Genomic DNA, 27,892 nt, shown 5'->3' with positions numbered 1-27,892 from the left:
TCCATTGCAGGGGCTGCAGGTTCAATCCTGGATCTGGAAACTAAGACCGTGCATGACACACGGCACAACCAAAAAGATTAAAACAGAAACGTTGGTTGGAATATTTATTGAGCGTCCCCAGTACACTCCAGGAAGCCCCGAACCACCCCTTGTCTGCCTTCTCCAAAGGCGCACTCACCTGTGAACTGACAAACAGGTCACAGTGCGTGTACAAGGGTCTCCCTGCACTGTGAGCCTCCGCTGAGGATGCGGAGGATGAGACGGGCCCAGAGAGGCCACAGGAGCAGGAGGGGCTGACCCACAGGGTGTGCTGCTCACATCCTCTGGGCGTCTATCTCGGGCTGTACGGTGGCCTGGTCCCCACGAGACCCAGCGGCTTCCCCAGGAACCTTCTGGTTCTTCTCAGGCCCTCTGTGAAGGGTAAGGACTCCTCGCTGTCCTCCTCGGAGCTGGAGGCCGGGGCGGAAGCCGCAGGCCCGCTGCCCTCACAATTTGGCCGGTCGCCCAGGCACTCTCGACTGCCTGCCAACTGGAGGCTTTGGTTGTAGAAGGCAGAGGCCATGCACTCAGCCGCTGACTGGTCACAGGCGCAGAGCAGCTTCGCACACAGGTTCCACCCCACACCTGAGGGGCAAGGACAGAGGAGCAGCCTGAGCCGCCGCAGGACACTGGCCCCCTCCGGCCCGGCCTCCTCCCTCCGTCTTGAACGTCTTGATCCTGCATGCGCTGCTTCCTCTACTGGGAATACTCTTAACTTCGTCCTCCTGGTTGACTCATACTTGTCCATCACGAAACCACTTGGCAACCCCTCCACTCCTCGCCCAGCTTAAAGGGGGTGTCTTTCCTGTGGGCTCCCATCAAATCCCACCCTGTGCTTCTATCACAGCAGAAATATATATATATATAATATGTATATATTTTACAATTTGTATTTTTATTTGCTCAGTCTGGTGACCCCACTTTATTTCTTGACTGTTTCAGTTGCCTGCAGTAGTGGTGGAGCGCGGAGCATCCGCGTGATCCAAAAGAATGAATGTGTTTGACGTTGCTCAGACATAGACAAGCATTCTACAAATGGTATCCTTGTCTGTGGTTTTCAAAGACGTATTGGTGTTAGTCGCTTGGTCTTGTCCGACTCTTTGCGACCCCAGGGACTGTAGCCCACCAGGCTCCTCTGTCCATGGGATTCTCCAGGCAAGAATACTGGAGTGGGTTGCCATTCACTTCTCCAGGGGATCTTCCCAACTCAGGGATGGAACCCAGATCTCCTGCACTGCAGGTGGATTCTTTACCGTCTGAGCCAACAGGGATGCCCAAAGACTGCCTGGGTCTGTTGGGTCTGTTTTATTTTCTTTTTGGTCTGATACTACCATGAAGCACTCATCAACCAGATCAACCAGACTTTTTTCATCACACCGACACTCCAAATCTCCGACACAGGCCTTCCGGTCAGCCCAGACACCCCTGTGGCATCTCCACAGCAGGGAGCAGAAAGAGGAGAAACAGACGCAGAGCGGAAAGAGGCGGCGGCCGGTTCCCCAGAGCCGCTGCAGCTTCGGCCCCTGCCCCTCGTGGAGGACCGCCCAGAGCGGCTGCAAGGGGTTCGGCTCTTACACCCCGGCCCTTGCGTCCGCGCCAGGAAACCACGCTCACAGCTCACAGAGGGTTGGAACTGGTTCTCTGAGGCCCCCGAGAAGTTGAAGTGACACCACAGCGTTCCCGGGTTCACTGAGACCAGAGGGCTGCAGGCACCTTAAGCTGAGCGGGTGGGACCCGAGGCATGACGGCATCCCCGAGAACAGTGATAGTCTCATCCCGTCACTCACGGCTCTAACCCCGCCCCTGCCCCTCACCGCCCACAGGAGGAAGCGGAAGGCTTTCAGCCTTGCGTGTCTGATCAGCCTCACGTTGCGCCATCACAGTCCCACCGCCTCCACTTTCTGCTCCCGAAAGATGGAACCTCGTGTCATTCCCAGACTCGGGAGTTCCCCGAATGCCATTACTTGTCTCTCCCCTCCCCTCCCCGCTTCTTTTTTAAAAACACACACCCAGCATGGGCATCAGGGGACCTGTTAACCTCTGGAAAACCTCACCTCGCTGCCCCTTCTTACTTCTGCCAGCCTCTCCCATCCTGGCTGCCGCACTCCGCAGGTTCAAAGCCCCTATCCCCGCGCTCCAGGAAGACTACAGAGTCCTATGCTTCTCTCTGTTCCCGCCTGAGAGTGATTCAAGGCAGGGACCCTGTCTGTCCACGGCGTTTCTCATTCCTGGTGGCGGCTTTTTGGAGAAGCACACCGGTGGGTGAGTGAAGGACTGAATGACTGAATGTGTAACATGTTAGCCCAGAGCTCCCGGGAGGCAAGAGGCGCACGGGGCCCTCCAAGGCTGGGCGCCCAGGGAGGGAGGGGCACTCAGCCCGGGGCTTCCCCAGATGAAAAGTGAGGGTGACACGGCCCCCCACGCGGCTCTCGAGACACGCTACGGAACCGTTTCCTTTTAAGCTGTGAAGCCTAAGGGAACTGCACCCACTGGCGTAGCAGTCAGATGTAGACGAAGTCAGTCCTGCAGCAAGCCCGGCACAGTGAGGCTCCTGGCCGTCAGGCTCTTTCCGAATGGCTCCACCGCCACCCCCCAGACCCTGAATGGCCACGAAGGCACCTCCGGCTCCCACCACTGGGAGGAGTGGATATGCAGGCCCACCCCTCCCTGCAGCCGGAGTCACTTCCCCTTTTCTGTGGGGTTCTTCAGGAGACCCCAGGGGGAAAGCGTTCTGTTTTTAGGAAGAGAGACCCACTCGCACAGTGAAGACTCTGTTCTGGGTCTGAGGAATTATGGTTTCACAGTCCCAACCCCAGGTCTATCACCTCTTCCTACCTGTGTGATCCTGGACCTCAGTTGCCTCATCTGTAAAATGGGCAGGCTCGTGGGGCTACCTCATAGGCCTGGAGTGAGGATGAACTCCAGAACTCAGAAGAGCACGTGGGAAGCCCTGAATAAGTGTGGGTTGTGACGTTAGTCCCCACCTGCTCTCACAGGCTCAGGGACTTTGGTCAGCTGACTTGGCCTCTTGAACTTGAGTCCCCTCCTCAGTGGAATAAGGCTACTAATATGTGCCTCAGAGTACATAAGTCACATTAGAGGTGAACAAGTGATTGTGGAAGCATCTGTCAGATGAGCTGTGGTCCCCATGCTGAGCTGAATGAAAGAACAACCCACTGTGCTGGCCCGCAACACTTACACTGCGGGGTACCGTCCACACACAGCACCGGCGACTGAGGAAGCCTCTCGAGCAGACAGCCCAGTCTTCTCACCTGCTCCAGGCAGCAGTGATGGGACAGACAGCACCTAACAGCAAGGAAAATCGTTTACTGCCCGAGCCCCCGCGGCCCTCAGAACTCCCTCCAGGCTTAGTTTTCCCACACTCCCTATAGTAGTGACAGTAGTCAGCCCCTCCTTTCCAGCGCACACAGGGCTGACTGATACACAGGAGGGCCACCATGAACGATTGTTCAGGTTGCGGACTGTACCAGGATGCCACATCAAAGGCAGTGTCCATCACACCGGAAGCATCTTGTAATTGTAAAAAAAGTTTTTTTGTATTTTTATCATGACTCTGTTGACTGAAAAGATAGGCGACTTGCATATTTGTTGCAATACTCTTCTAACAGAGAGAGTCTTGAGGAAAGGGTACCAGTTTTAGTAGATACGAAAGTACCACATGGGCTAGCAGTGACACACTCCCGCCAACCTTTTATACAACAGAACAGTTAATCCTACATCCACAGGGTATCCCCTATGTCCCCAGCCTTAAAGAGAACAGAGTAACTATCCTGAGTGTCAAGAACTACATCTAAGGAAGTGGCTAACAAAGAGCAAGATCTCAGGCGACATGGGTTTGAATCATGATCTTGCTTTTCAGACTCACCCATCTGGCCCCATAAAGCCTCACAATCGCCTTCAGTGTCCCTCCCAGTCCAAGGAAACTTGTGATATAGTTTTCAATCCTCCCTAGGTAACTTCACCATCGGAGCGTGTGGGCAGTGGACACCATTTCACTAGAGCTCTAACTGGCTGTGAACTGGGTGAGTCTTCAGGTGCAATCAGTCTTTAAACTCAACCAGTTCTACTCTCAGCATCTTTCCCGAGCTCATCTCCAGGTTGCGTCCCCCATCGTTTCCCCTGTGTCTGACCGCATATGTTACAGTGGGTAGCATTTTGTTGAACTGTCTGTATCTCTCACTCTGCAAGCTCCAGAGGCAATCTGTTATCATCTGCTTTGTTTAAGTTTAGTCCTTTATATGTCTCTACCGCCTAGCACAGTGCCAGACACAGAGCAAAAACAGTGCCAGACACAGAGCAAAAGCACAGCAAACGTAGGCTGAATGCCTATATTAATGAATGAATACATTAATCAATGCATGAGGTCAGTGGAAGTTCTTCCAAGATCCGTAGGCACAAAATTTGACAAGTAAACTTAAAAGTTGTCGAGAAGCTCATTTCAACGTGTTCTCTTGCAGAGCAAAGCAACTGAAGACCCCAACTCTACACGTTGCTGTTGTTGCTGTTTAGTCCCTAAGTGCTGTCTCATTCTGTGACCCCATGGACCCTGTAGCCCACCAGGCTCCTCTGTCCATGGAATTTTCGAGGCAAGAATACTGGAGTGGGTTGCCATCTCCTCCTCCAAGGGATCTTCCTGACCCAGGAATCAAACCCACATCTCCTGCATTGGTAGGTGGATTCTTTACCACTGAGCCACCTAGGAAACCCAATTCTACACGTGACTCATTGTTTAAATAGGCATATTGGGGGTTTCTGAGGTGTCTGCAGATCAACCCTTTTAAAGCAGCTGGGTAGTACTCGTGTTGGAACTCTAGACTCCCGTATCAAAAGATCTGAATCTGTCTGGCTCTGTCCCTTCATGGCTGAATGACCTCAAACAAGTCAGTCTTGGAGCCTCTCCTGCTCATCAGGACAAAGGGGTTGTCATGGCAACAAGCCCCGTTGAGCGCGCTAATGCAACACTATGAGCCTGAAGTGATGACCGACGTACCTGTCCAGGGCGTCTCTCGGCTCGCCTTGTCCTTCCTGCCCACAGTAACAGCCATAAGATTCAAAGTCCTCGGGGCACCGGGATGTCATACAGAAGAGCATCTCTCCAAGCTGTGACCTCACCCGTGTGTGGTCCCTGCTTCCCGGATGCAGGACAGTGAGCCTGTCACAGGCTGAGAAACAGGACTCTCGTTTCTGTCTCTCTCTGCCCTCCTCCCCTCCCCTCCTCCTCGCCCTGCAACTTGGGCTAAGCCAAGCAAAAGTCCACCTTGCAAACCCCATCGTCACAAGGTCAGAGAGGGGAGGACCACAAAGCCCAGAGGGAGGCCTGAGCAGCGCCTTGCCAGTGTCTTGCCCAGGAATGAGCCCAGTCCTCCTGTGTGTGTCCCACCAGCTGTGGCCCTTTGCAGGTGCGGGGCCTTTGCTAAGGCGCCTGAGGAAGAAGAGCCAAGGAGGAGCACCATCAAACCCCAAGTGTTTCATTCTTTCCAGCAAACCACGGTGCAGACGATGCCGAGCTCTTTCTTTCTCAGCCAAAAAGAGCGACAAGAGCCCTCTGTCAGCGGTTTCTTTCCCGGTTCAGCCTCCAGCAGCTGATGACTAAAGGCGTTCATACAGCAGGAGAGATGGCGCCCTCTAGTGGCACCAAGTGGGATGGTCCGCAGTGCCTTACGGTGACCTAAGGGCCTTGATGAACCACCCCACTCTTAAGAAGATCTTAAGATCGGGAGAGGACAGACACCTCTCTGCTTCTGCTCACCTTTCCTAGATGTCTCCTCTGGACCGCTTTTGATGGATGATACAGCCAACCCCAAAGATTTAATGCCAGCGGGGACAACGGTTACACCATTCACTGTGGCAACAATTTCTGCAGACCCTGAAAACACACGTTTATGGTCCATATTCAACAAGTGATTAACTTTGAGGGAAGTTAAGGGCTTTGGGAAGGTCATGTGCACATATTTAAAATGAATAACCAACAAAAACCTATTATATAGCACCTGGAACTCTGCTCAATGTTATGTGACAGCCTGGATGGGAGAAGGGATGGGTGAAGAGTGAATACGTGTATATGTATGTCCCATCCCTGTTCACCTGAAACTTACAACATTGTTAATTGGCCACACCCCAATTCAAAATGTTTTTTGGTGTTAAAAAGAATAAAAAATTAAATTTAAGAAAAGTGGTTCAAGAAGAGATTTGCAGATGGACACATGCTCAAGGCCAAATTCAGATAAAGCATCAGGAGAGAGAGTGTCCTCAGACTGGGTCTGCAGAGAGCCAGGGCAGAGCCTCAGCGATCCTTGGCTGCTACGGGAGAATTTCCGAATTTTCCATGTTGACGTTAAAACTGTTGGGACCCAAGCTAGAACATGTGGATGACATCTTGGGGGCAAGAAACGTCACAACCTCTCAAGCCTATTACTATCATGCGCCTGCCAAGTAAAGGCCCACCAAGATGCTCACAAGTGAAGAGAAAAAAGAATGATGGAGACATTAAACTGGTTCTCAGCACAAAATCACGCAGGCAAGCGAAACTCTTCTTCGAACTCTTCAAAACCGCGTTAGCCTCTCTTCATGCTCAGAATTAAGTGCGAAGTCCCTTCCACCGCCGGCAAGGCTGCCAGCGATGTGGTCCTGCCTCCTGGACCTCCCTTCACTCTTGTGTGTCACCTGCCCCCTTGGCTGCAGGCAGGAAGGTCTCCAGCCCCAGGCCAGATCTCCAGCCCAGTCTGGTCCAGACCAAAGGAGCATCAGGATGCTCTACCACACTCGTCCGCTGACCCAGGCTCAGTCTCAGGGTAAGGCCTGGACCTCTAACTTGCAGTCCTTCCCCAGACGCACCATATTGGTTTTCTTCACACATCCGGGCTCCTGTCTCTGCTTCCTCAACTCTCTGGTCCTGATGGGTTAGAAGCAGCCCTTCAGGAACCTTATCATAACCTCAGCCTCCTAAGGTTAGCATCCTGTTCAGTTCTCCAGCCCCACAAGTGGAAACCTTTTAAATGGTGACTTTCTACCACACTCCAGAGAGCTGGAAACAGACAAAGACTCTCCTTGACCAAACTTCAGTCAGGCCCCTCTGAGCCCTCCCTCAACCTTAGCCCATGAGCACTGCAAGCTCTCTACACTCCCCACACTAAGAGCCTTAACCAAATTCTAGTATTAGTCACTCAGTCATGTCTGACTCTTTGTGACCCCATGCACTGTAGCCCACCAGGCTCCTCTGTCTATGGGGACTCTCCAGACAAGAATACTGGAGTGGGTAGCCATTCCCTTCTCTGGGGAATCTTCCCAACCCAGGGATCGAACCCCACTCTCCTGCATTGCAGGCAGATTCTTTACCATCTGAGCCACCAGGGAAGCCCAAACAAACCCTAGCCTGGTTTCTAACACTCAAGGAAAGCCTTGTCCCTGCGATGACCCAGCTCTGTTCTGCCTTAAGGTCCTATCCGAGAAAGCTCAAGGCAGTCAAGAGAATTCAATGTTTTCCATCCACACCCACCTTGCCGAACAGGTCTCAGAAAACAGCCCCTACCCTCTCTTTGGAATTTTCCACTTTTCTGGCTCTGCGGGAGCTCCTAATAGTTTCCTCTTCCTCCTCCCTCGTCAGCCTTTAAAATGCCCCATCGCTTCTGCACAAATCGGAGTGGAGCTCAGTTTATCCTGAAGTCCACGCCTGGACAAGCAGTCCCAGGGTAAGAGAGGCCAGCCCAGCTCAGGTATTAAAAAAACACCACGTTTAATTTTAATCAGAGGGAACAATGGAAAATAATGAGCTACCATTTTTTTTCTATTAAAAACTAGAGGTTTTTCGTTCTATTGTTTTTAAGTAGTACCCACTATTGGCCACTGGAATGCGTCTGTGAGTGTAAATTGATTCAGTTTTTCTCCAGGGCAATATGGCGACATATTGAAAGCCCTGAAATGATTACATCTTTTATACAGCAATTCAACTTCTAGGTATTTACCCTGACAAATTAATCAGAAGTGCATAGGCATAAAGAAAGTGCATATCTATTATTTATAATAACACATGTTAGAAATAATTGGTTAAATAAATTATAGGATTCCACATAAGGAACTGTTGCACAGCCTGTAAAAGCCATGTTACAGAAAAATACTTCATGTCAGGTGAATATCATCTCATTGCATGAAGTGATACAACTCAGACTGTGAAACCATAGCTGCCAAGTGATCTCAAATTCATTTTATTTATGTTACAGATGTGCTTACTCTGGGTTGAGTAGAGACTGGAAGAAAACATCTTCAAATATTAAAAGTAGCTAGTTGTATTCTGTGAATTTAAATAGACAACCAAGTATAGTTGTCTGTATTTTTTTCTAAATGCATCTCATTAGTAGGTAGGTTTCTGTATCTTCCTATTAATGGATCTTTTGATTTCACTTTGTCTATGTTTTGGTAAAGGAGGTAACTTTTGTAGAGGAGGGGATTTAAAAGTAAATTGGCTTCAGTGATTTCTCTCATTTGGGGGAGCACACGATAAATGTACAGGGGACGACAACGTATGTAAAGGTGGGAGAAGCTGAGCATGCCTACCTGGAGAAGGTGTGGTCCCAGAGTCCTCCACGCCTTCCTGGTATCCACCTGGTTCTGTCCCAAAGGGAGAGACAGGGAGTGAGCACTAACTCCAGTCTGTCCCATCTTAGTGTCCAGAGGCGGCTCCCATCCCCTGGGCACAGGAGGCAACATGCTCCTTGCTCTGCCCCTGGTCACTTCCCAAGGGACAAACATATAGATAAGGAAGTATTTTTTAAAAATAGAACCATGGTTGTTAATCACCACGAACAAAGTAAATAGGTTAATTATCTTGATGACATCTTGGCCCATCTATTTTTAGATAAGACTTTGTTCTCTATGAAATCACAACTGTATAACAGAAAGAAGACAAATCTTACATTCTGAAGTCTGGGGTTAGAAACCAGTCTAGAAGTCAAGGCTAGAATGACTTAGAGTTTTTAATACCCCAGAGTCTTGGTTTCCTATATAATCTGCAGAATGGGCACAATAATATTTACTCCAGACCCTGTCAAATGGTGGTCACCAGTGTGTGTGTGTGTGTGTGTGTGTGTGTGCGCGCGTGCATGCTCGGTTGTGTCTTACTCTTTGTGACCCCATGGACTATCGCCCACCAGTTTCCCCTCTGTCCATGGGATTTTCCAGGCAAGAATACTGCAGTGGGTTGCCAGTTCCTACTCCAGGGGATCTTCCTGACCCAGGGATCAAACCCACGTCTCCTGCACTGGCAGGGATTCTTTACCACTGAGCCACCTGGGAAGTCGGTCACCAGAACTCAGCACAAATACCGAGATGGCATTTTCTACTGGGTGCCCTCCTCTGAAGTCCCTCTGCTTACTTGTCCTGGAGAGCGTGATCAGTTGGTCAGCTCTGGTCTCAGATGCCACTGTGAAAAGAAATCATCAAATCTCAATTACCAACCCAGCTCAGCACCTTAACAGGGCAGAGGAGAGAAGACCCATGGCAATCTGATCAGGGACTCTGTCTGGGTATTATGGCTCCATTACTTCTCAACTCAGTGGATAAGAGGCCAGATAAGGGCCTGTCTTGTGTTTAGACAGAGAGACTAGCAAGTGACCACTCTGGGAGAAACAGCCATTATTTTCCCTGGTTGGAATGGCTTTGTCTGGGAAGGCAGCTTAAGAGGAAACGTAGGTCTAAAAACAAGGATGGAGGAAGCGGCAGCTTCAAATCTCAACCCTCCCACCAACTCTGGGTTTTGACGGCTTCTCTCTCCAACTCAATATACCATCTGAATATGGAGATTATAGTAATTATTTCATAGAATTGTATGAGCATTAAATGAGATTACATAGTTTCAGTCTCCCAGTATCCTGCTTGTGGTTTGACATTGTGTGTGCTTTTTTTGTAGCCGCATTAGAATTTTTGGAACAAGATGCTGGCCCAGAATCTTCCTGTGCTCTGTCTCATTGAATTCTTCTGTCTCCCCAAAGAATAGCAACAGTCACCCTTTTCCAGGGATTGGTAAACTATGACCTGGCCCTCAGCTCATTTTTGTCAATAAAGTTTTATTGGCACCACAACCACACCCATCCAGTTACAGACTGTCTATGGCTGCTTTCCTGCAGCAATGGTAGAGTTGAGTAGTTGTGAAAAAGATCTTCTTGCCCCCAAGTCTAAAATATTTACTATCTGGCTCTTAACCTGGAAAAAAAAGACAAAAAAACTGATTCCTGTGCAAAATGAAACTTAGAGAGGTTAAACCATGCTTCCCAAGTCACATAGCTGAAAAATAGAGTCAGGAATCCATCCCAAATCTGCCTGACTCCAAAACATAATTTCACCCCATAATGGTGAGAACAGCTGCAAACCCTCACAAACTCATGTGATTGATTTTTGAGCCCACATTAAGGCTTCCTCCTCAGAGGGCATTTGTGGACACTGCTGAGGTCATGGGTGCGAAGGTGTTGAGTGTGTGTTGGGGGGCAAAGATGTGAGTGCATCCACTCTCTTCCTCTACTTAGACTCCAGACTCCTTGAGGAACCTTATTTACTTTGAGTCTATCCCAGGGTCATGTCACAGGGGAATAAGAATTCTGGTTGAAGAAAGTGGAAAATGTATGAATTGGGGGTTATTCTGTGATTGTCTGGTGGGGCCAGGAAACCCGTAGCTTATGCTCACTTTTTTTATTTATTCTTTTTTTGTTTGCTTTTGGCCCTGCTGTGCAATAATGCAAGACCTTAGTTCCTCAACCAAGGATCGAACCCGTGCATTGGGACCTTGGAGTCTTAAACACTGGACAGCCAAGAAAGTTCCATTATCCTCAATTTCAAAGGGACGTGGCCACTGCCAGTCATGCTGGGCGTGGCGGCCTCTTGGGGGCAGGGTGTATGGTGGAGCTTTGGTGTTGGTGCCCTTTCCTCTATTCTCAGGACCAGGACTCCAAGGCACAGGCTATCTGGGAGCGGTTGGGGATGACATGATCTTGGACACGGAGGATGAGCCCATGAGCCTCTGCTTCTAACCTTGCAGAAGCAGCAGCAAAAGAGAACAAGATGCAAAACTGTAGGCAGTGGGTGTGCAGTGGGATCTCCCCGCGGTGATGAGCTGCCAGATTTAGCAAATAAAAAGCCAGGAAGCCCAGTTACATTTGGATTTCCCATGAACAATATCTTTTTAGTAGAAGTAGGGCTCATGCAAATTCTGGGACACACTTATATGAACACAGCATTCATTGTTCATCTGGAGTTCAAGGTCAGATGGTCGAGGGTGTGGGTCCTGTGTTTTAACTGGTAATTCTCCTGAGATGGGACTAGGAGTTGTGGGAGAAAGCTGAGCAAGTAGAAAAGAGATCTGTGGGTCAAAAGGAAGTAGGGGGACTCTGGAATGTTCCTGAGGTGGTTCCAGTGCAAGCTCAGGTTGGGGGAATTTTAGGTAGCCAATCTCAGCAAGCAAGCAGATGGCACCATCAAAACACGGGTATTTGGGGTCCCCACCGGTCCCCTGTGCTCACCTTCTCCCGAGATGGCCATGAGGCTGGAGTCTGTGGGCTCGACAGGAACCACTGGAGAAAGAGAGACCCCGGGAGCAATGGGTGATGAAAGCGCCAAGGATCCCCAAGGACAGGCTGGGCAAGGGAGGAGGGATGGGGCTGGCAAAGATGTTCCCAAAGGGGCTGCTCGTCCTGCCTCTTGCACCCTAGCCCAGGACCTAGGGGTGCCCAGCAGGGCCCCCGCTCAGGAGGGGCTCCAGTCAGTGCTGGTTCTTGTGGGGAAAGTGACACCATCAGCCACAGGCTGTTGCAACCAAAGGGCTGCAAACCCTGAAGGCTTGTGGCTATGGACTGTGGTCCCCACCCGAGAAGACTGCTGTTCACACGGGATGCCAGAGAGAAAAGAGTGCTGCACTCAGAAGGTCCATAGAGACACCACATGCACACACAACCCCCACACACGTCCACACACGCACACCTACACATGCTCATACACAAATCCACACACATATAGGCACGGACACACCCACATCCACGGCACACACAGTCATACCAATTTCCTTTTTAGCAAACACGCCAGGACTAGTTCTGAGAAAGAGACTGCAGCCCCAGGAAAGGAAGGATGCTCGGCCAAGGTGCACCTGAACTTCCCATCCTCTGGTACCCACGAGGTTGGGACTGAGAGATTGTGGGGAATTTGGCAGACAAGGAATAATGCGCATAAACTTAACTCTCACTTTTTTTCATAAGACGCATGTTTTAGACTTAGAACCATCCCTTGCTTTGTTCAGTAGACAGTTATGAAGAGCCCACCCTGTCCTGAAAAGTGACATAAAGAAAACAACCTCCTCTTCAGGGAGTCCCCACCTGGGCCCAGGTGGCTCCTTGGGCCGCAGGTTCTGGGGGGCAGACGGGGGAGGCAGCCAGTCTGTCCCCAAGAGGCCTCAGCCACCAAGAGGTCACCCGGCCGGAAGGGCCTTGCCCTGTCTGAGCGCTGAACCATGTCCTGCTCACAGATATAGACAGAGAGGAAGAACCCGGGGTCTTCATCATAACAGGATTAAATTCACACCTGCCTACCTAGCAAGGGCCATTTGATGCTGGCTATGGACTGAATTTATCAGAAGGCAATGGCAACCCACTTCAGTACTCTTGCCTGGAAAATCCCATGGATGGAGGAGGCTGGTAGGCTACAGTCTATGGAGTTGCAAAGAGTTGGGCCCAACTGAACAACTTCACTTCACACTTCAGTGGTGTCTCCAGCTGGGGGAAGTGGACACGCCTTCAGTGCCACCGGTCACTCCAGCTCCCCAACCTAACCCTAATCCATCCACTCCCATCTGTAACCAAGGCCCTGTGGTCCAAGCAAGAGTGGCTTCCCGAAGAGGTCTTACCTCTGGGCAGGACTGTCAGCAGCTCCTCCTTGCTGGTTGTCTCTGAAAAGAAAGCATATTGGAGAAGTGGCTTTGGGGATGTTAGAAGGCTCTGGACTGGGGCATCTGAAGAAACACAGCGATGATGGTCTCTGACCAGCTCCCACCCCAGATCACCATCCCTAGCAATGACGCCAGGCCTGGGTCTTCCTACCTGGAGGCTGAACCAGACAGAAGGACGTGTCCAGAAGGTTCAGGGAAGAGTTGATACTGGACCGAGCCAAGCACTCTATGGCAGCCTTATCGCAGGTACACAGCAGGTGCTCACAGGTGTCCCTGGATTCTGTACACAGAGCAAGGACAGAGCAGATGGGAAGAGCTCACTGGGAATCCCAAGGGGTGATGCAAATGCTCAAACTGACTCCTGACTTGCCCCCCCACCACCCTGCTTCTCTTGCAGTTTTCTTCAGCTCATCCACGATGGCTCCATCCCTTCCGCTGTGTGGTCCAGCCTGGGAGCCAAAGGCACTCTTCTCCCACACTCACACCCCATCCACTAGGCCACCCTACCAGCTCTGCTTTCAACCTGTCTGAATCTGATCATGCAGCCCTGGGCTTTCCTGGCAGCTCAGTGGTAAAGAATACACGTGCCAATGCAGGAGATGCAGGTTCGATTCCCGGGTTGGAACGACCCCTGGAGAAGGGAATGGCAACCCCCACTCCATTATTCTTGCCTGGGGAATCCCACGGGCAAAGGAGCCTGGCGGGCTACAGTCCACGGGTGGCAAAGAGTCAGGTGCAACCAAGCAACTAAACAACAGCAACAACGCACCCCCACCTTCTCTCCACCCCCACCTTCTATCCACCCCCACAGTCCTGCCTGGCTTCCAGCAGAGGCTGTACTAGGCCCCTGCCTCCTCCCCTGTTGCTCAGCCTCTTGTCACCATTGAGGGGCCAGAACAGTCTTTAGGGCTCAGGTCAAACCACGCCTTTTTGTGTGTGTTCAGAATCCTCCATCAACATCTTCACTCAAAGTAAAAACCACTACCTCCTGTTCCTTCTCAGACCTCACCTCCTTTCACTCCTCCCTTGTCACCCCACTTCTGACCTGCTGTCCCCCTCGTTCCTGACGCACCAGGCCCCTGGAGCCCGGGTCCGCCGCGGGCCGCTTCCTCCATCTGCTCTTCTCCTGAGAAGCCACAGGCGGCTTCCCCCTCCTCTCGATCTTCACGCAACTGCCATGCTCACAGGGAGGGTTCAGCCGACTTTCTTATTAAACCCCCTCCCCAGGTCTCTCTGTGCCTCTCCTCGGATGAATTTTCCTCCCCAGATCTTAGCACTTTCTAATGCACCGTATGGTTCCTTTCTGACATTGTCAGTGTCTGACAGCGAGAGGAAATCCCCGATCAGGGCACCGCCGACATGTAGGTGATTGCCTTGCACTTGGTGGGGCGCTCAGCGTGTGCGTGTTGGGTGAGTGAGCAAACAAGCCATGGTTCCCTGGTTCACTGTGCTCCTCACGTAGTGATTTACACCCTTCCCGACGCTCCAAACACCTGCCAGTTGGCATTACCTGGACTGAGGGGCCAGTCAAACCTGGGTTCAAACTCTGGCTTTGCCACTTGGCAGCTATGTGACTTTGGGAGAGTTATTATTTAATTTCTCTGAGCCTTTCTGTCCTTGTCTGAACACTGGGGATGACGACCCCTATCTAACAGAGTTGTTAGGACAACCAGAGTTGCTGTGTATACTATCCACGACATGTAACAGGCACTCAAAAAGGCTGGCTCTAATGCAGTACCCCATCTTGTGGTCCTCTTCCCTCTCTGCTTTGGCCTACTCCACTTCTTCTGCCAGGATTGTTCAGAGACATGAAGTAAAATCCCTGGAGTCACACAGCAGGTAAGGTGGAGAGCTGAGACTTGAACATACAAGTGTCTGATTCTTATAAACAAGCACCCCAGCCTTATTCATCCATCATGGTGTCTGCCTCCACTTCCACCATCATTGCATTCTCAACAGATGCCAGTCTCCATATTGTTTGACATTTAACACTGTTTAAAAAATTTAAATGTAACACCGTTCTACATTTAAGCATTACTTAATTTTTATAACAAATCTCTGAAGCAAGTTCTGTCCTCCCCCTTCTGAGGATCTGAGTTGTTAAGTAGAAGGTCAGGGTACTCCCTCCCCAAAATCACACAATGCCTAAGTAGCAAACTATTTGCCCTCCCCAAGCTTCCAGGGTTGGTACAAGCATAGAATTGTAAATCAGATAATCTGCTGAGCAACTGTTGTTTCAATTCAGAAAGCATGCAGTGGGCCCTCTACTGCAGGCAAGGTGCAGTTGCCACAGATCTGGCGGGGCTGCAAGTGCCCACAGAGATGCAGGCAATGGTGACGATGAGGAGGGTGGACCCTGGGAGCCCTGGCCTGGAGTCTCTGAACTGTTATTTCTCAGCCCAGTCTCCTGGGACACCTGGAGACGCTCACCACATGAGATACTCTTGCTGACGCAGTTGACATCTGTGCTAAGCTTGGCAGGGTCTTGCAGACAGTCCATCTCAGCGGCCTCCTCGTAGCACCTGCGATGCTGGAAGCAGCAGCTGCGGCAGGAAGGATCGGAATGAGAGTGTGGGTTAGAACACGGGCAGGCAGCACGCCATCATTCAGTGTCTCCGGACGGTTCCTGGCAGTGACCTCTTTCAGTCCTCAGTGTGTGCACACACACATCATGTTTGGATTTGAATTGCGTTACCCATGCAGCAGGTGATGTTATTGCTGTCAGCATTTACATACTTGAAAACTGAGACACACGGAGCTCTGTAACTTGCCAAGGTCAAGATTGATCACAGAGAGAGGCTGACATCAAACAACTGAGTCAGGTGGCTCTTGTAGAGCAAGCAGGAGGACGGTGGAGCCCGACGCAAAGAGGGAAAAACACACAGGCAGCTGATGGCCTTGGGCAAGCTGCCGTTTCTGACACTACCTAACATAAAAATCTGGTAAGGTCAATAGAATGTCAATATAGACCCTACCATGCGGTAAACACTCAATAAAACTACAGCAATTATTTTTGGGCTCTGGCGAGCAAGTTCAAGGTGGAAATAATCTGTCTCCCAGGAGTCTGGAAATCCCCACCTCCATCAGTTGCACTGTGTAAAGTCACTGAAATTGGGTGTGACGCACCGCTCTGCCAGTTTCGGTCATCAACGCCTTGATCATTCACATAGTGACGAATTGCTGCTTTATTTTTTTGCCTTCTAGGTCTGCTCAGTATTTTAATAACTAAAAGAAGTGGCAAGAGAGGACCTGAAAGGAAAACACGTTCCCAGAAATGGTCCTGGCACCATGCCCCGAATGGAATCAGTTCCTCCCTTTCTGAATGTCAGTGAGCTGGCTTGTGGTCCCAGGGATGGAAGACTGCCCTCTGGTCCAGAAACAGCTTACACCAATGGGAATCCTTCCCTACCTTCTTGGAGTCTGTGTAGATGAAGGCACACACTCCATCACCCTAGGGTTGGGCACAAATATAGCACCAGTGGGGCTTCCCAGGCGGCACCAGTGGAAAAGAACCCACCTGCTAGTGCAGGAGACATAAGAGATGCAGGTTCGAATCCTGGGCCTGGAGAATCCCATGGACAGAAGAGCCTGGCGGGCTATGGTCCAAAGGGTCACAAAGAGTCGGACACGACTGAAGTGACTTAGCACGCATGCATAGTACCAGTGAGGTGTGGACATGGTCCCAGAGTAAAGGTGAGACGTGGGTTCAGTTTCCCACTTCCGCACTGCTGCAGTTTCCATGGCTCTGATTTCTGCTATAATATGACTGCTAGTAGTAGTGGTGGTACTTCCACTACTGCTACTTCTCTTTCTACTTTAACTACTACGGCTACCTCTATTACTGCTACTGTTACTCCTACTATTACTAACCCAACCCCTAAACCCTAGTAGCACTTTTATTAGTACTGCAGCTATTGCTACTACTATTCTTATTACTACAGCTCCTACAGCGACTGTTCTACTACTGTTGTTACTACTACTAACACCAACACCATCGCAGGTGTACGAGTACTGCTTCTGTTGCTATCGCTGCTATTACTATTAATACTACTGTAGCTACTATGACAGCTGTTACTACTAATATTGTTGCTACTACTATCATCACTACTAATGCAGCACTACTAATCTTGTTGCTGTTGTTATCAATCACTAATACCCTTGAAAACAGTAAGTCAGGCAGATTTCCATCACATTAGCTTGTATTTGGTCGTGTGATCCTAAATAATAACTCTATGAGGTACGTGTTTTTATTACCTCCATTTAATAGACAAATAAACTGGAACATAAGGAAGTAAAATAATTTGCCCAAGGTCAGGTCCCTAAGGAACAGAAAATGGGAATTACTGGGTTATAGGTGATCTGCTTAAAACTCTAACATGTGTGCAGCCTCAGTTGCTCAGTTGTGTCCGACTCTTTGTGACCCCATGGACTGCAGCCCACAAGGCTCCTCTGTCCTTGGGGTTTTCAGGCAAGAATACTGGAATGAGTTGCCATTTCCTGCTCTAGCGCATCTTCCCAACCCAAGGATCCAACTCAAGCTTCCTGAGTCTCCTGCATTGCAGGCAGATTCTTTACCGCTGAGCCATCAGGGAAGCCCCCAAACTCTGACAGATATCAGCACGTTGTCCTAACTGACCCTCCGGCTACCAATAGCTATTTGCCATATCCTTGATAATGCTGAATGCTTCTAAGATTTCAAATTGTATTACACATGCCCATATACACCTGCACACAGAAGCACGGACCAGGGAGCCTTCTGCACCTGAGCTCTGCCCAAGGCTCAGCCGGGCCTCCACGAGCTCACCTGTGGTCTTGCTCACCTGTCAGACTGGTCCACAGGCAGCCCTTCCATCTCAAACCTGCAGGCACAGCCGTAGTCCTCGAAGTCCCGGGGGCAGAGCCCAGCCACGCACCTCATACCATTCACGAACTGGAGCAGCGCAGGGAAGTTGGTGAAGACGGCCTGCAGCCAGGTGAAGTGGGAGCCCAGGCAGTCTGGGGGAGGGGAGCAGGGTGCACCAGGAGCCAGAGTTGAGGAGGGAGCCCCCTTCTGGGGGGGATAGAACCTCCTCACCTACTAAGCACCCACTGCATACCCGGACTTCTAGACAATTGAAGGGAGGTGGGTTTACAAGCTGCGGTCCCTGTTGGTTGCCTCCCAACAGCCATTCATCCTTCTGCCTTACCAACAAAACTGAAAAGTACTCAAGGAAGGCAAGCCTCCTTCCGAAGCCCCTAGGGATGTTTAATAATTATTCTCAGCTCAACATGGTAATCTCAAGCTTCTATGATAAAGTTGGTCTAGGGCTGACCATGAAAACCATGTATGACCCAAAAAACTTCAGGGGTAGTCAGTTAGAAGCTTTGGAGAAATATTCCTTTCCTAATAAAGCATAAAGACATAGAAGAGGGCCTTTCTGACCTACAATTTTCTTCTTCCTTGAATGTGGTGAGGATATGCTGGGCTGGAACTGCAGTAACCACTTTGCAACCATGAGGCCTCATATCTGAAGCTGAAAAACTATTATGTCCAAGGGAGCAGTGGGGCAAGATAAAACGAGCCTGCTGGGTCTCAGATGCTTGTTTTGAGCTACTATATCAGTCCTTGTGCCTTCAGATGGCTCATGTGAGATCATTAAATGTCTTTATTATTTAAGTCCCTACTAGTTTCCTGAATGGATCCCAAATGATACAGTCATAGCAATAAAGAACTATAAATCAGCCCAAGGGGAAAAAAAAAAGGAGTATAGACACTAATAATCTGGGGTTACCTGTTATGTGCCAAAAACAGTTAGATGCTTTAAATAGAGCAGTAGTTAAAATTGATGGAGTGAGTAATGCTATGAAAAGCTTTCACGGTCAATGATCCCATAAATGTCTTGTTCATTCTGAAAGACAGACCCTATTCTGTCACCTCCCTTTCACAGGTAAAAAAACCAAAGGTCAGAGATACGCCTGAGGCATCCACCAGCGATGATGACTTGTCCCAAACAAAATGTTCTTGCAAACGTCATCAGCTTTATGACTCTACATCTCATGTTCACTCTCTCTGCCTGGGGGATCATTAAATACTTAATGAGATGATCCCGTAGCACCAATTTAAATGCACAGGGTGATCAAAAAGAGCTTCAGTTCAGTTCAGTCGCTCAGTCGTGAGCAACTCTTTGCAATCCCAGGAACTGCAGCACATCAGGCTTCCCTGTCCTTCATCAGCTCCTGGAGCTTGCTCAAACTCATGTCCATCGAGTCGGTGATGCCATCCAACCATCTCATCCTCTGTCGTCCCCTTCTCCTCCTGTCTTCAATCTTTCCCAGCATCAGGGTCTTTTCCAATGAGTAAGTTCTTCCCATCAGGTGGCCAAAGTATTGGAGTTTCAGCTTCAACATCAGTCCTTCCAATGAATATTTGGAACTGATTTCCTTTAGGATGGACTGCTTGGATCTCCTTGCAGTCCAAGGGACTCTCAAGCATCTTCTCCAACACCACAGTTCAAAAGCATCAATTCTTCAGTGCTCAGCTTTCTTTTGGGGAGATCCAAAGTTGTGAGGATCACATCCACCTTGACTGTTCACCACTCTGCGAGTTTCTTCCTACCTCATTCAAACTTCCCTACCCATGTTTTGTTTCCACACAGTCTAATCAGAAACATGATAAAAGGTTCTACGTTGATAGGAAAAGTCCACCTAGGGTTTACGTGTGTGCGTGTGTATGTGTGTGTGTGTTTATGGAAACATGCATTTTCATTCAAGACCTGCACTTAGTCATTTATACATTTTAAGTGCACTTTTAAACCTAGCATAGTCTAATCTAATAGGCAACACAGAGCCACCTTGCTTGTGTCCATCATATAATAATCTTGTTTTGGGTACTTTTAGTTATTAAGGCTAGGAATCATCACAGCACCCGCAGCATCGTGCAATTGGTAGTCACATAATAGATATAGAACTGATCCAAGGAATGTTTCTCAAACTTTATGTATAGTTACTGGTTGAGAAGGAAATATAAAACTACTCCGGTGTAAGAGGACCAAGCTCTGGACCCAGAAAAGACCTTGTCCCTTCTGGTTGTGTGGCTGGGCAATTCCCTCAACTCCTTTGCCTGGAAAAGAGGGATGCCATTCCCCTCCTGACCAGGCTGTGGTCAGTGAGGATGAATGAAGCACAACGAAACCACCTCGTCCCTCGGTGACTCACCCTACGATAAAAGGTGCTACCATTCACATCAGAATCTGATCATGTTGTTCGGAGCTTGCAGGGGAGGCCGTGGGAGCTCAGAGGGCAGACCCCCAAGTCCTGTTAATTTCCTTAGATTTCCCACACACACACCCATGCCCTAACACCCAGGGGATAAAAGCAAATTCAGATTTAACTCACCAAAAATTTCAGCCACACCTTCCACATTTTTAAACATCCCATTGAAGAAAGTCATATCTAAGTGGAAGGAAGAGATACTACATTAGAGTTGGGTTCTCCCGTATCCTTTCCCTGTCCACCCTCTTCAGGAAGAGTGAGTAAAACTCCTTCTCTTAGGATAGATTTGACCTTGGGCTAACTTTCTAGTAACACAGGTTGCCATGGAAACCTGATAAGATAAAAACTGAGCTGTGTTGTTATTGTTCAGTCTCTCAGTAGTGTCTGACTCTGTGACCCTGTGGATTGCAGCATGCCAGGCTTCCCTGTCCTTCACCATCTCCTGGAGTTTTCTCAAATTCATGTCTGTTGAGTCAGTGATGTCATCCAACCACCTCATCCTCTGTTGTCCCCTCTCCTCCTGACTCCAATCTTTCCCAGCATCAGGGTCTTTCCAATGATGGAAAAGACTTCCAATTCCAAGTCGGCCCTTCACAACAATACTCAGTAATGAAAAAGACCCCTGGATGGTGAGGTCTGTCTGCACTGGTAGAAACTATGGCTGAACTACAAACACCTGGCAGGAAGTCATCATTTTGGGTCTCCATCAATGTGACGACTTTTCAATTGGGCATCGTCCCTTCTGGGCATTTTAGAAATTATACTTAGGGCTGGTTACTAGGTATACTGACTTCTATGGAGAATGCAGCTTCGAGGTTAAAGCAGGTCTGGGGCTGCTCCAGGTGAGCCCCTTGTGTCTGAGCTGTTACTTAGGATCTCCTGGCCTGCCGTGTAGATCGACGCCAGGGCTTCTCCTGTTAAAGAAGAGTGGCTGGCATGGCCTGCTAGCACACTGTGCTTCCTGACTTTGATCCTTCTAAAAGCCAAGTGTGGCTTGTGAGTCTAAACATCTACCTGAAGAAGACCTCCTCCTGGGCATTGCACTTCCCATGAGGGTTGTGCCATGGGAGAGAGGCCACGAACATGTGTCTGGACGGGACTGGTCATTTAGCTGCATGGGTTCATGTATAAGTAATTTGGTTGACTCCACTTATCTCTCTGAAAGGTCAGAAACGAACCCTTAGTTCAGGGTAAACCTCACCAGCTAGTTCACTGTGTACTCTCTTCTTCAACAATGGCTGTATAAGAACCCACCTGAGAACTCTTTACAATCCAGCACCAGGAAAACCCTCCCTTCTCCAAGGAACAACTACAGATCCCCTTTTCTGATAACCTGAGCCCTGCAATGCGTCACCTTTTCCTTTCTGTTCTTTCAAGACAATTACTGTGTAACCCTGATTGATTCGCCCATTTCCTTCCTTCACCTGGTTGCCTCTTCCAGCTGACCCGTGACTTTCGATAAGAGTTTTTAGTGCTTTGTCTCAAAGGAGAGCCCGATGGTGCATCAGACACCAGAATTAACTGTGAGGGAGATACTTTGGAGTCTTACTCAAATCACTGTACCGTCAAATGCCATAGCACTAAGCGACTCTAGGATATATTCAGAAGGGATGGGTCTCTCTGCCAATATCCTAGACAGCTTGCTACCCAGATAGGTCTCCTAAGAAAAGAGCAAAGGATCCTTACTGATATTTTCTGAGAGTCCCAGAGGCAGTTCATGTGGAAGGTGTGGGGTGTCAAGAGGGTGGCCCCCTATAAACGAGGAGAAGAACAAGGTTAGTACAAACACAGGCACCCCCACATGCTGGGGAGGGCTGGGAGGAGGCAGCAGGGAGAGCAATAAGGATGCAGGCAAGTTGAATTCTACACCTGTTTTTCTAGTGCCTGGAGTGACCAGGAGGGCCCAGTGTTTTATACTGGTTGGTCTTAAGGGAGTAGTCTTCTGGTTTGGGATGGTGATTTTGAGACTTATCTTGAAGCTTTTGTTTCATACGAAGCATACAATTTTAACTTACGTGGCATGTTTGTTTGGAGTTTCTTGAGATGAAGGATTGGTGGAAATAAAAACAGATACAGAAAAGACCCCAAACGCCAAGTAGTTTATAATTGAGGACAGGCTACCAGCATCACTCTCACCTGGGATGCAAGCTCAGTAAAAACTATGGTCCTTGTGCCCTCACTCAGGTCTGATCCTGCAGTCTTACTCCAGTGTAAATATCAGAAGTAGATATTTTTAATAAGCTCCTCAGCTGGTTTGAAAGTTGCAGGTCTAGAAACTGCGCTTTGAGGAACGTTGCTTGGGGAGAAGGTGATGATAGGGTGGAAGACCTCTGTTGCTGATCAGTCACTAAGTTGTGTCCGATTCCTTGTGACCTCATGGACTGCAGCACCCCAGGCTCCTCTGTCCTTCACTATCTTCCGAGTTTGCTCAGATTTATGTCCATTGAGTTGATGATGCTATCCAGCCATCTTCTCCTCTGTCGTCCCCTTCTCCTGCCTTCAATCTTTCCCAGCATCAGGGTCTTTTCCAATGAGTCAGTTCTTCCCATCGGATGGCCAAAGTACTGGAGCTTCAGCATCAGCATCAGTCCTTCCAATGAATATTCAAGGTTGATTTCCTTTAGATTTGACAGGTTTGATCTCCTTGCTGTCCAAGGGACTCTCAAGAGTCTTCTCTAGCACCACAATTCAAAAGCAGAAATTATTCAGTGCTCAACCTTCTTTATGGTCCAACTCTCACATCTGTACTTAACTACTGGAAAAACCATAGTTTTGACTATATGGACCATTGTTGGCAAAGTGATATCTCTGCTTTTTGATACACTGTCTAGGTTCTTCATAGCAAGGAGCTTACTTAGATGGCTTTAGGGTTTGAACATACTCTTGAGAGTCCCTTGGGCTGCTAGGAGATCAAACCAGTCAATCTAGTTTGAAGGGGCAAGGCAGTGACTGCGGGTCAAAGAGGCCATCACACTCCAAGGGAATCAGCAAAGCAAAGGACAGCAGCTTTGCTGTCTGCAGTGGGGGAGATGCACTGTTGGGTGGAGAGGCCTTCGCTCACTGGTCCCCTTGCCCTTTGCTCTCCTTGGTGCCCACCTCAACCCCCATCCCCCACATCCATGCTCAAAATGTGGATTAACCCTCAAGCTTATCACTAATGTTTGCTTTCCATCACTCACCTGGCAAGAGGATAAAAATACTAATAAGTAAAACGGAATTTGGCAAGACGGCCCAAGGTTCATGTGTGTGTGTGCGCACATTCAGTCGTGTCCTGCTCTTTGCAACCCCATGGACTGTAGCCCAGCTGGCTCCTCTGCCCATGGGATTTTCCAGACCAGAATACCGGAATGAGTTGCCATTTCCTTCTCCAGGGGATATTTCCGACCCAAGGATGGAACACAAGTCTCTTTGCGTCTCTTGCATGACAGGTGGATTCTTTTTTTTTTTTTATTGGAGGCTAATTACTTTACAATATTGTAGTGGTTTTTGCCAAACATCGACATGAATCAGCCACGGGCACACATGTGTTCCCATCCAGAACCTCCCTCCCGCCTTCCTCCCCATCCCATTCCCCAGGGTCATCCCAGGGCACCAGCCCTGAGCACCGACAGGTGGATTCTTTACCACTAGCGCCATCTGGGAAACCCCAGTGTTCATAGTAAATATATACAAAGCCAGAAATACAGTCAAATACTAGTACTTACCGCAGTGTGGGGCCATCAGCATTCCTAGGAGGAGAAGCACAATCATGGCAACAGAGCAAAGGGAGGGACCTTGGCATCAACTGGCACAGTGTCCTGGGAAAGAAGTCAGCAGAGCATGGTGAGTATGCTTTCAGAAACCAGGACACGAGACCCCACAGGACCTGTTTGTCCTAAAATGCAGTGCAGGAAAAGGAGAAAGGCCCGAAAGTGATCCTGTCCCAGGCTTGCAAGCGGCTTAACTAACAGTAATGAGACCGGCTGGGACCATGGACTCTTTCCTGCAATGCTGCAATGCTCGCACCTGGACACACCTCTCCTCGAACAACTAAATATTAGCACAAAGAAACTTTAAGAAACTAAAAGTAACTGTGTGCATGCTCAGTTGGAGCAAATGCTGGACCCAAAAGACAGAAAGAGACCAAAAACCCCAGCTGCCAGTTTTGAAGAGCCTGGAGTATAAAAACAGTGTGTCAGGAGCAAAAACAGGATACTGGGCATGCCCACTACACACACACACACACACCACCTAAAGGGGTGGGCAAACCACCTAAGCCACCCCTTTGGCCCGACTCCTGGACATACATCTACCCTCACCCCATGTAAGAAACGAACTCACCCCTCCAGGAGCCAGCAAGCAAGGGAAACTGTTGCTTGTTTTTGCTCTTGCCTGCTACCGCAGAGCCCCCTACAAAGCCCTGCCTGAATTTCTTGTTTAGCCTGTATTCAATTTCTATTGACTGGGGAAGGCGAAGCACCCTGGTCCGTAAGAGTATGACAGTAAAGAGATCACATTCCCTCTTTGAAACTCAGTTTATCCATCTGTAAAATGGAAACGTCACCGGGCACTCCTTTGAGGACATAGTTCTGGTCTCATTTATTTATCACTAAATTGATGGTCATTTGTTGTGTGCCAGGCACGTAGCAAGGATGCAGGAAAGCAAAGTGAAGCAAACACACCTTACCTGTGAGTGGTTCACGGACTTCGGGCGAAGGCAGCAATTTAACAAGCACTATAGTTTGACTTTTGTAAACTGAGTTTTGAGGAACCTATGTGTGTGTCCAGCAGCATTCTCAGCAGTATTCTTTTTTTTTAACTTTTTAATCCATTTTTAAGTTGAAGTGTAGGTAGTTTACAATATTATTTTAGTTTTGGGAGTACAGCAAAATGACTCAGTGATTTATAATATATATATACTTTCAGATTCTTTTCCATTATAGGCTATTATAAGATATTGATATGGTTCCCTGTGCTATACAGTAGGTTTTTGTTTATCAATTTTATATATAGTAGTGTGTATCTGTTAATCCCAAATTCCTAATGTATCTCCTCCCACCAATCTCATTTGGTAACCACAAGTTTGTTCTCTATGTCTGTGGGTCTCTTTTGGCTTTATAAATAAGTTCATTTTTATAATCTTTTAAGATTCCACATGTAAGTGATATCATGGGATATTTTTCAGCAGGATGACTCTGAACCTTCGTACCAGCATCGCAGGATAAATCCACCCCCGGTGGCACTGCCCTTTAGCAAACAGTGCTTTTCCTGCAGCGGCTCCATCTTTCTTCCCTTTGGCTTCTGAGTCATTTGAATACTTCTTGGCAAAAAGTACGGGTGGGTTCAGGAAGCTGCCACATTTCAGCTCTAGCTGCCCTGTGATCTGAGCACTAAATGTACTTCAGTAGTCACTCACTGCCTATCAACTCAAGTGGGTCAACTGTTATTTAACAGGGAAGGAACAATTTAAAGGCCAGGGGGATTTAGGATGATTTTAGCTCCCTGGGAATCTAACTCTCAAAGGATTGTGACTTATACATATTCTGCTTTAGAACATGTTTTGTGTTTATTTATTTTAATTGGTGGCTAATTTAAAAATATCGTGGTGGTTTTTGCCATACATTGACATGAATCAGCCACGGGTGAGCACGTGTCCCGCATTCTGAAGCCCCTCCCACTGCCCTCCCCGTCCCAATCCTCAGGGTTGTCCCAGTGCTCCGGCTTTGAGTGCCCTGTTTCATGAACTTGGACTGGTCATCTCTTTCACATATGGTAATATACATGTTTCAATGCTATTCTCTCACATCATCCCACCCTCGCCCTCTCCCACAGAGTCCTAAAGTCTGTAGAACATGCTTTTAGGACAAAGTCTGAATGGTAATACAGAGTGATCACGCTACCCCAGTGGCACACACAGGGCTGCTAAATACAGTTGTGCGTATTTTGCACTGTGCCAAGGAGTTGTGTGTGCCGACGGGATAAGGAGGGGTTGAAATGCAGCCAGGGCTCAACTCCCAAGCTTGCCTTCTGCAGAGCTACATCAGCCTGGAGGAAGGGACACTTTCTGCAATTTATTCTCCCAGAGGCAAAGGCTTCCCAGTGTCCTGGTGGCCTGGCATAGGTACCTAGGTCCGTGGTGGGCCACCCTACTTTTGGGCAGGCCTTGGTATTGGGGAAGGTGTCCCAGAGGAGAAGACATTTGTAGGCCAGAGGATCTCTACTCTGTGAACTTGCTCCAGGACTCCCAGCACAGCCTCTGCTGGCTGTAAGATAAATGTTTGCTGAATGAATGTAGAAGAGGGTGAGAGGTTTTTGAGATTCACACTCAACTGACGCATTCTCTAATATTCTGCTTCTTATCTGTCAGACACAATTCTCTGCTTATAATCTTTTTTAACCAGTTAAGTTCTTACAGCAGGTTAACTTTCAAGGTTGGACAGACCCTCTGATTGCCCTGGCTCTTCTGCTAGAAAGTGGTATGCCCTGGGAACTCTGTGGGTGGCAGCTAAAAGCATTTCTGGGACCCACAAAGTCATAACCCCCATGACCGAGGCTGAGGGTGTTGATGTCACACTACCAGGCACTTACTGAGTCTGATTTTTAATTGTTATCATCACCCAGCAAGAGGATGCCAAAGATTTGAGCTCAGAAGAGGAAGTGGAATCATCTAGTCTGAACTTTCTTTTTACAGATGAGATCGGTGAGACTTCGAGACTGGCCGTTTATGGTAAAATATGCTCCACTTCCCAGATCCAGGGCTCATTATATTAACAATATAACTCAGGAGGTGTTGTAGGGACTGAATAAGTTAATCCATGACCATGCCCGACACTTATAAGTGCCTGATGGAGAGAAATGGCCCCAAATCATCAGTAATTACAACTATGGCGTCCAGCACCAGTAAAGGCTCAAGAAATAGCTATTGCAATGAAGGTTCCAATTCCCTGTTGGAATGGAAACCCCTGTCTGGTGAAATGCAGGAGGGGGTCCGCTTAGCACCATGGATGTTGTTTTTTTCCTCTTGTAAAGCTCATTTCAGGGAGATAGTCTCCTGAGTAGTTCTGACAGTCAGAGAACAGGCGAGGGTGAGGTTTATTGGAACTGCAGCTATATTTATTGGATTTTCAAGCATATATTTTATTAGACTGCAAATGAACAGAAATGACCTTATTACAGACGTAACCATGACTCAGCTCTAAGATTTTTTAAAGTAGGTTATGGCTGGGGCTACAGGGTGTTGGTGTTTAATGGGACAGAGTTTCCATTGGGGAAGGTGAAAATTCTGGAGATGATGGAAGTAATGTTAGCACAACAATGTGAATGAACTTAAAAATGGTTTAAATGATAAATTATATGTTACGTATATTTTACTACAATTGAAAACAAAGTTATAAACCCCAGTACCTCATTCCTTTAAACGCTACCTTTCATCGACTGGGTCATTCTTTGTGTTGGGTCTCCATCAACACTAAGCTGCAGAGGGAAACCTTGGGAGTTGCGCCCTGGCTGCCTTTCAGCCTCTACTTGCCCCATCGGCGCACACAACACCTTTGCACAGTGCACGACGCATACAGCAGTATTTGGCAGCCCTGACCACTCTGTATTATCATTCAAACTTCATCCTAAGAACATGACATGCAGAACATGTGTAAGTCAACCATCCATCTCTCATGCCTTTGGAAG

At 48.6% G+C, this 27,892-nt stretch overlaps 1 protein-coding gene across 1 annotated transcript; it reads right to left on the bottom strand.

Annotated features, from left to right (window-relative positions):
- Positions 1–331: 331 nt before the first annotated feature.
- Positions 332–27,742, bottom strand: OC90 (otoconin 90). The gene is made up of 14 exons (XM_069601208.1): positions 27,634–27,742; positions 21,917–21,982; positions 20,354–20,410; positions 17,800–17,974; positions 15,410–15,522; positions 13,131–13,259; positions 12,938–12,979; positions 11,565–11,615; positions 9,428–9,475; positions 8,611–8,664; positions 5,810–5,926; positions 5,051–5,222; positions 3,239–3,345; positions 332–624 (listed from the first exon to the last, which is right to left on the bottom strand). The coding sequence occupies exons 1-14, from the start codon at positions 27,740–27,742 to the stop codon at positions 332–334; spliced, it is 1,533 nt and encodes a 510-aa protein (XP_069457309.1).
- Positions 27,743–27,892: the final 150 nt, after the last annotated feature.

Source organism: Ovis canadensis, chromosome 9, assembly GCF_042477335.2.
Source record: "Ovis canadensis isolate MfBH-ARS-UI-01 breed Bighorn chromosome 9, ARS-UI_OviCan_v2, whole genome shotgun sequence".
In the NCBI taxonomy this organism is placed as follows: domain Eukaryota; kingdom Metazoa; phylum Chordata; class Mammalia; order Artiodactyla; family Bovidae; genus Ovis; species Ovis canadensis.
The sequence above is the reverse complement of the archived record's forward strand: the minus strand, read 5'-3'. Positions and strand labels throughout refer to the sequence as shown.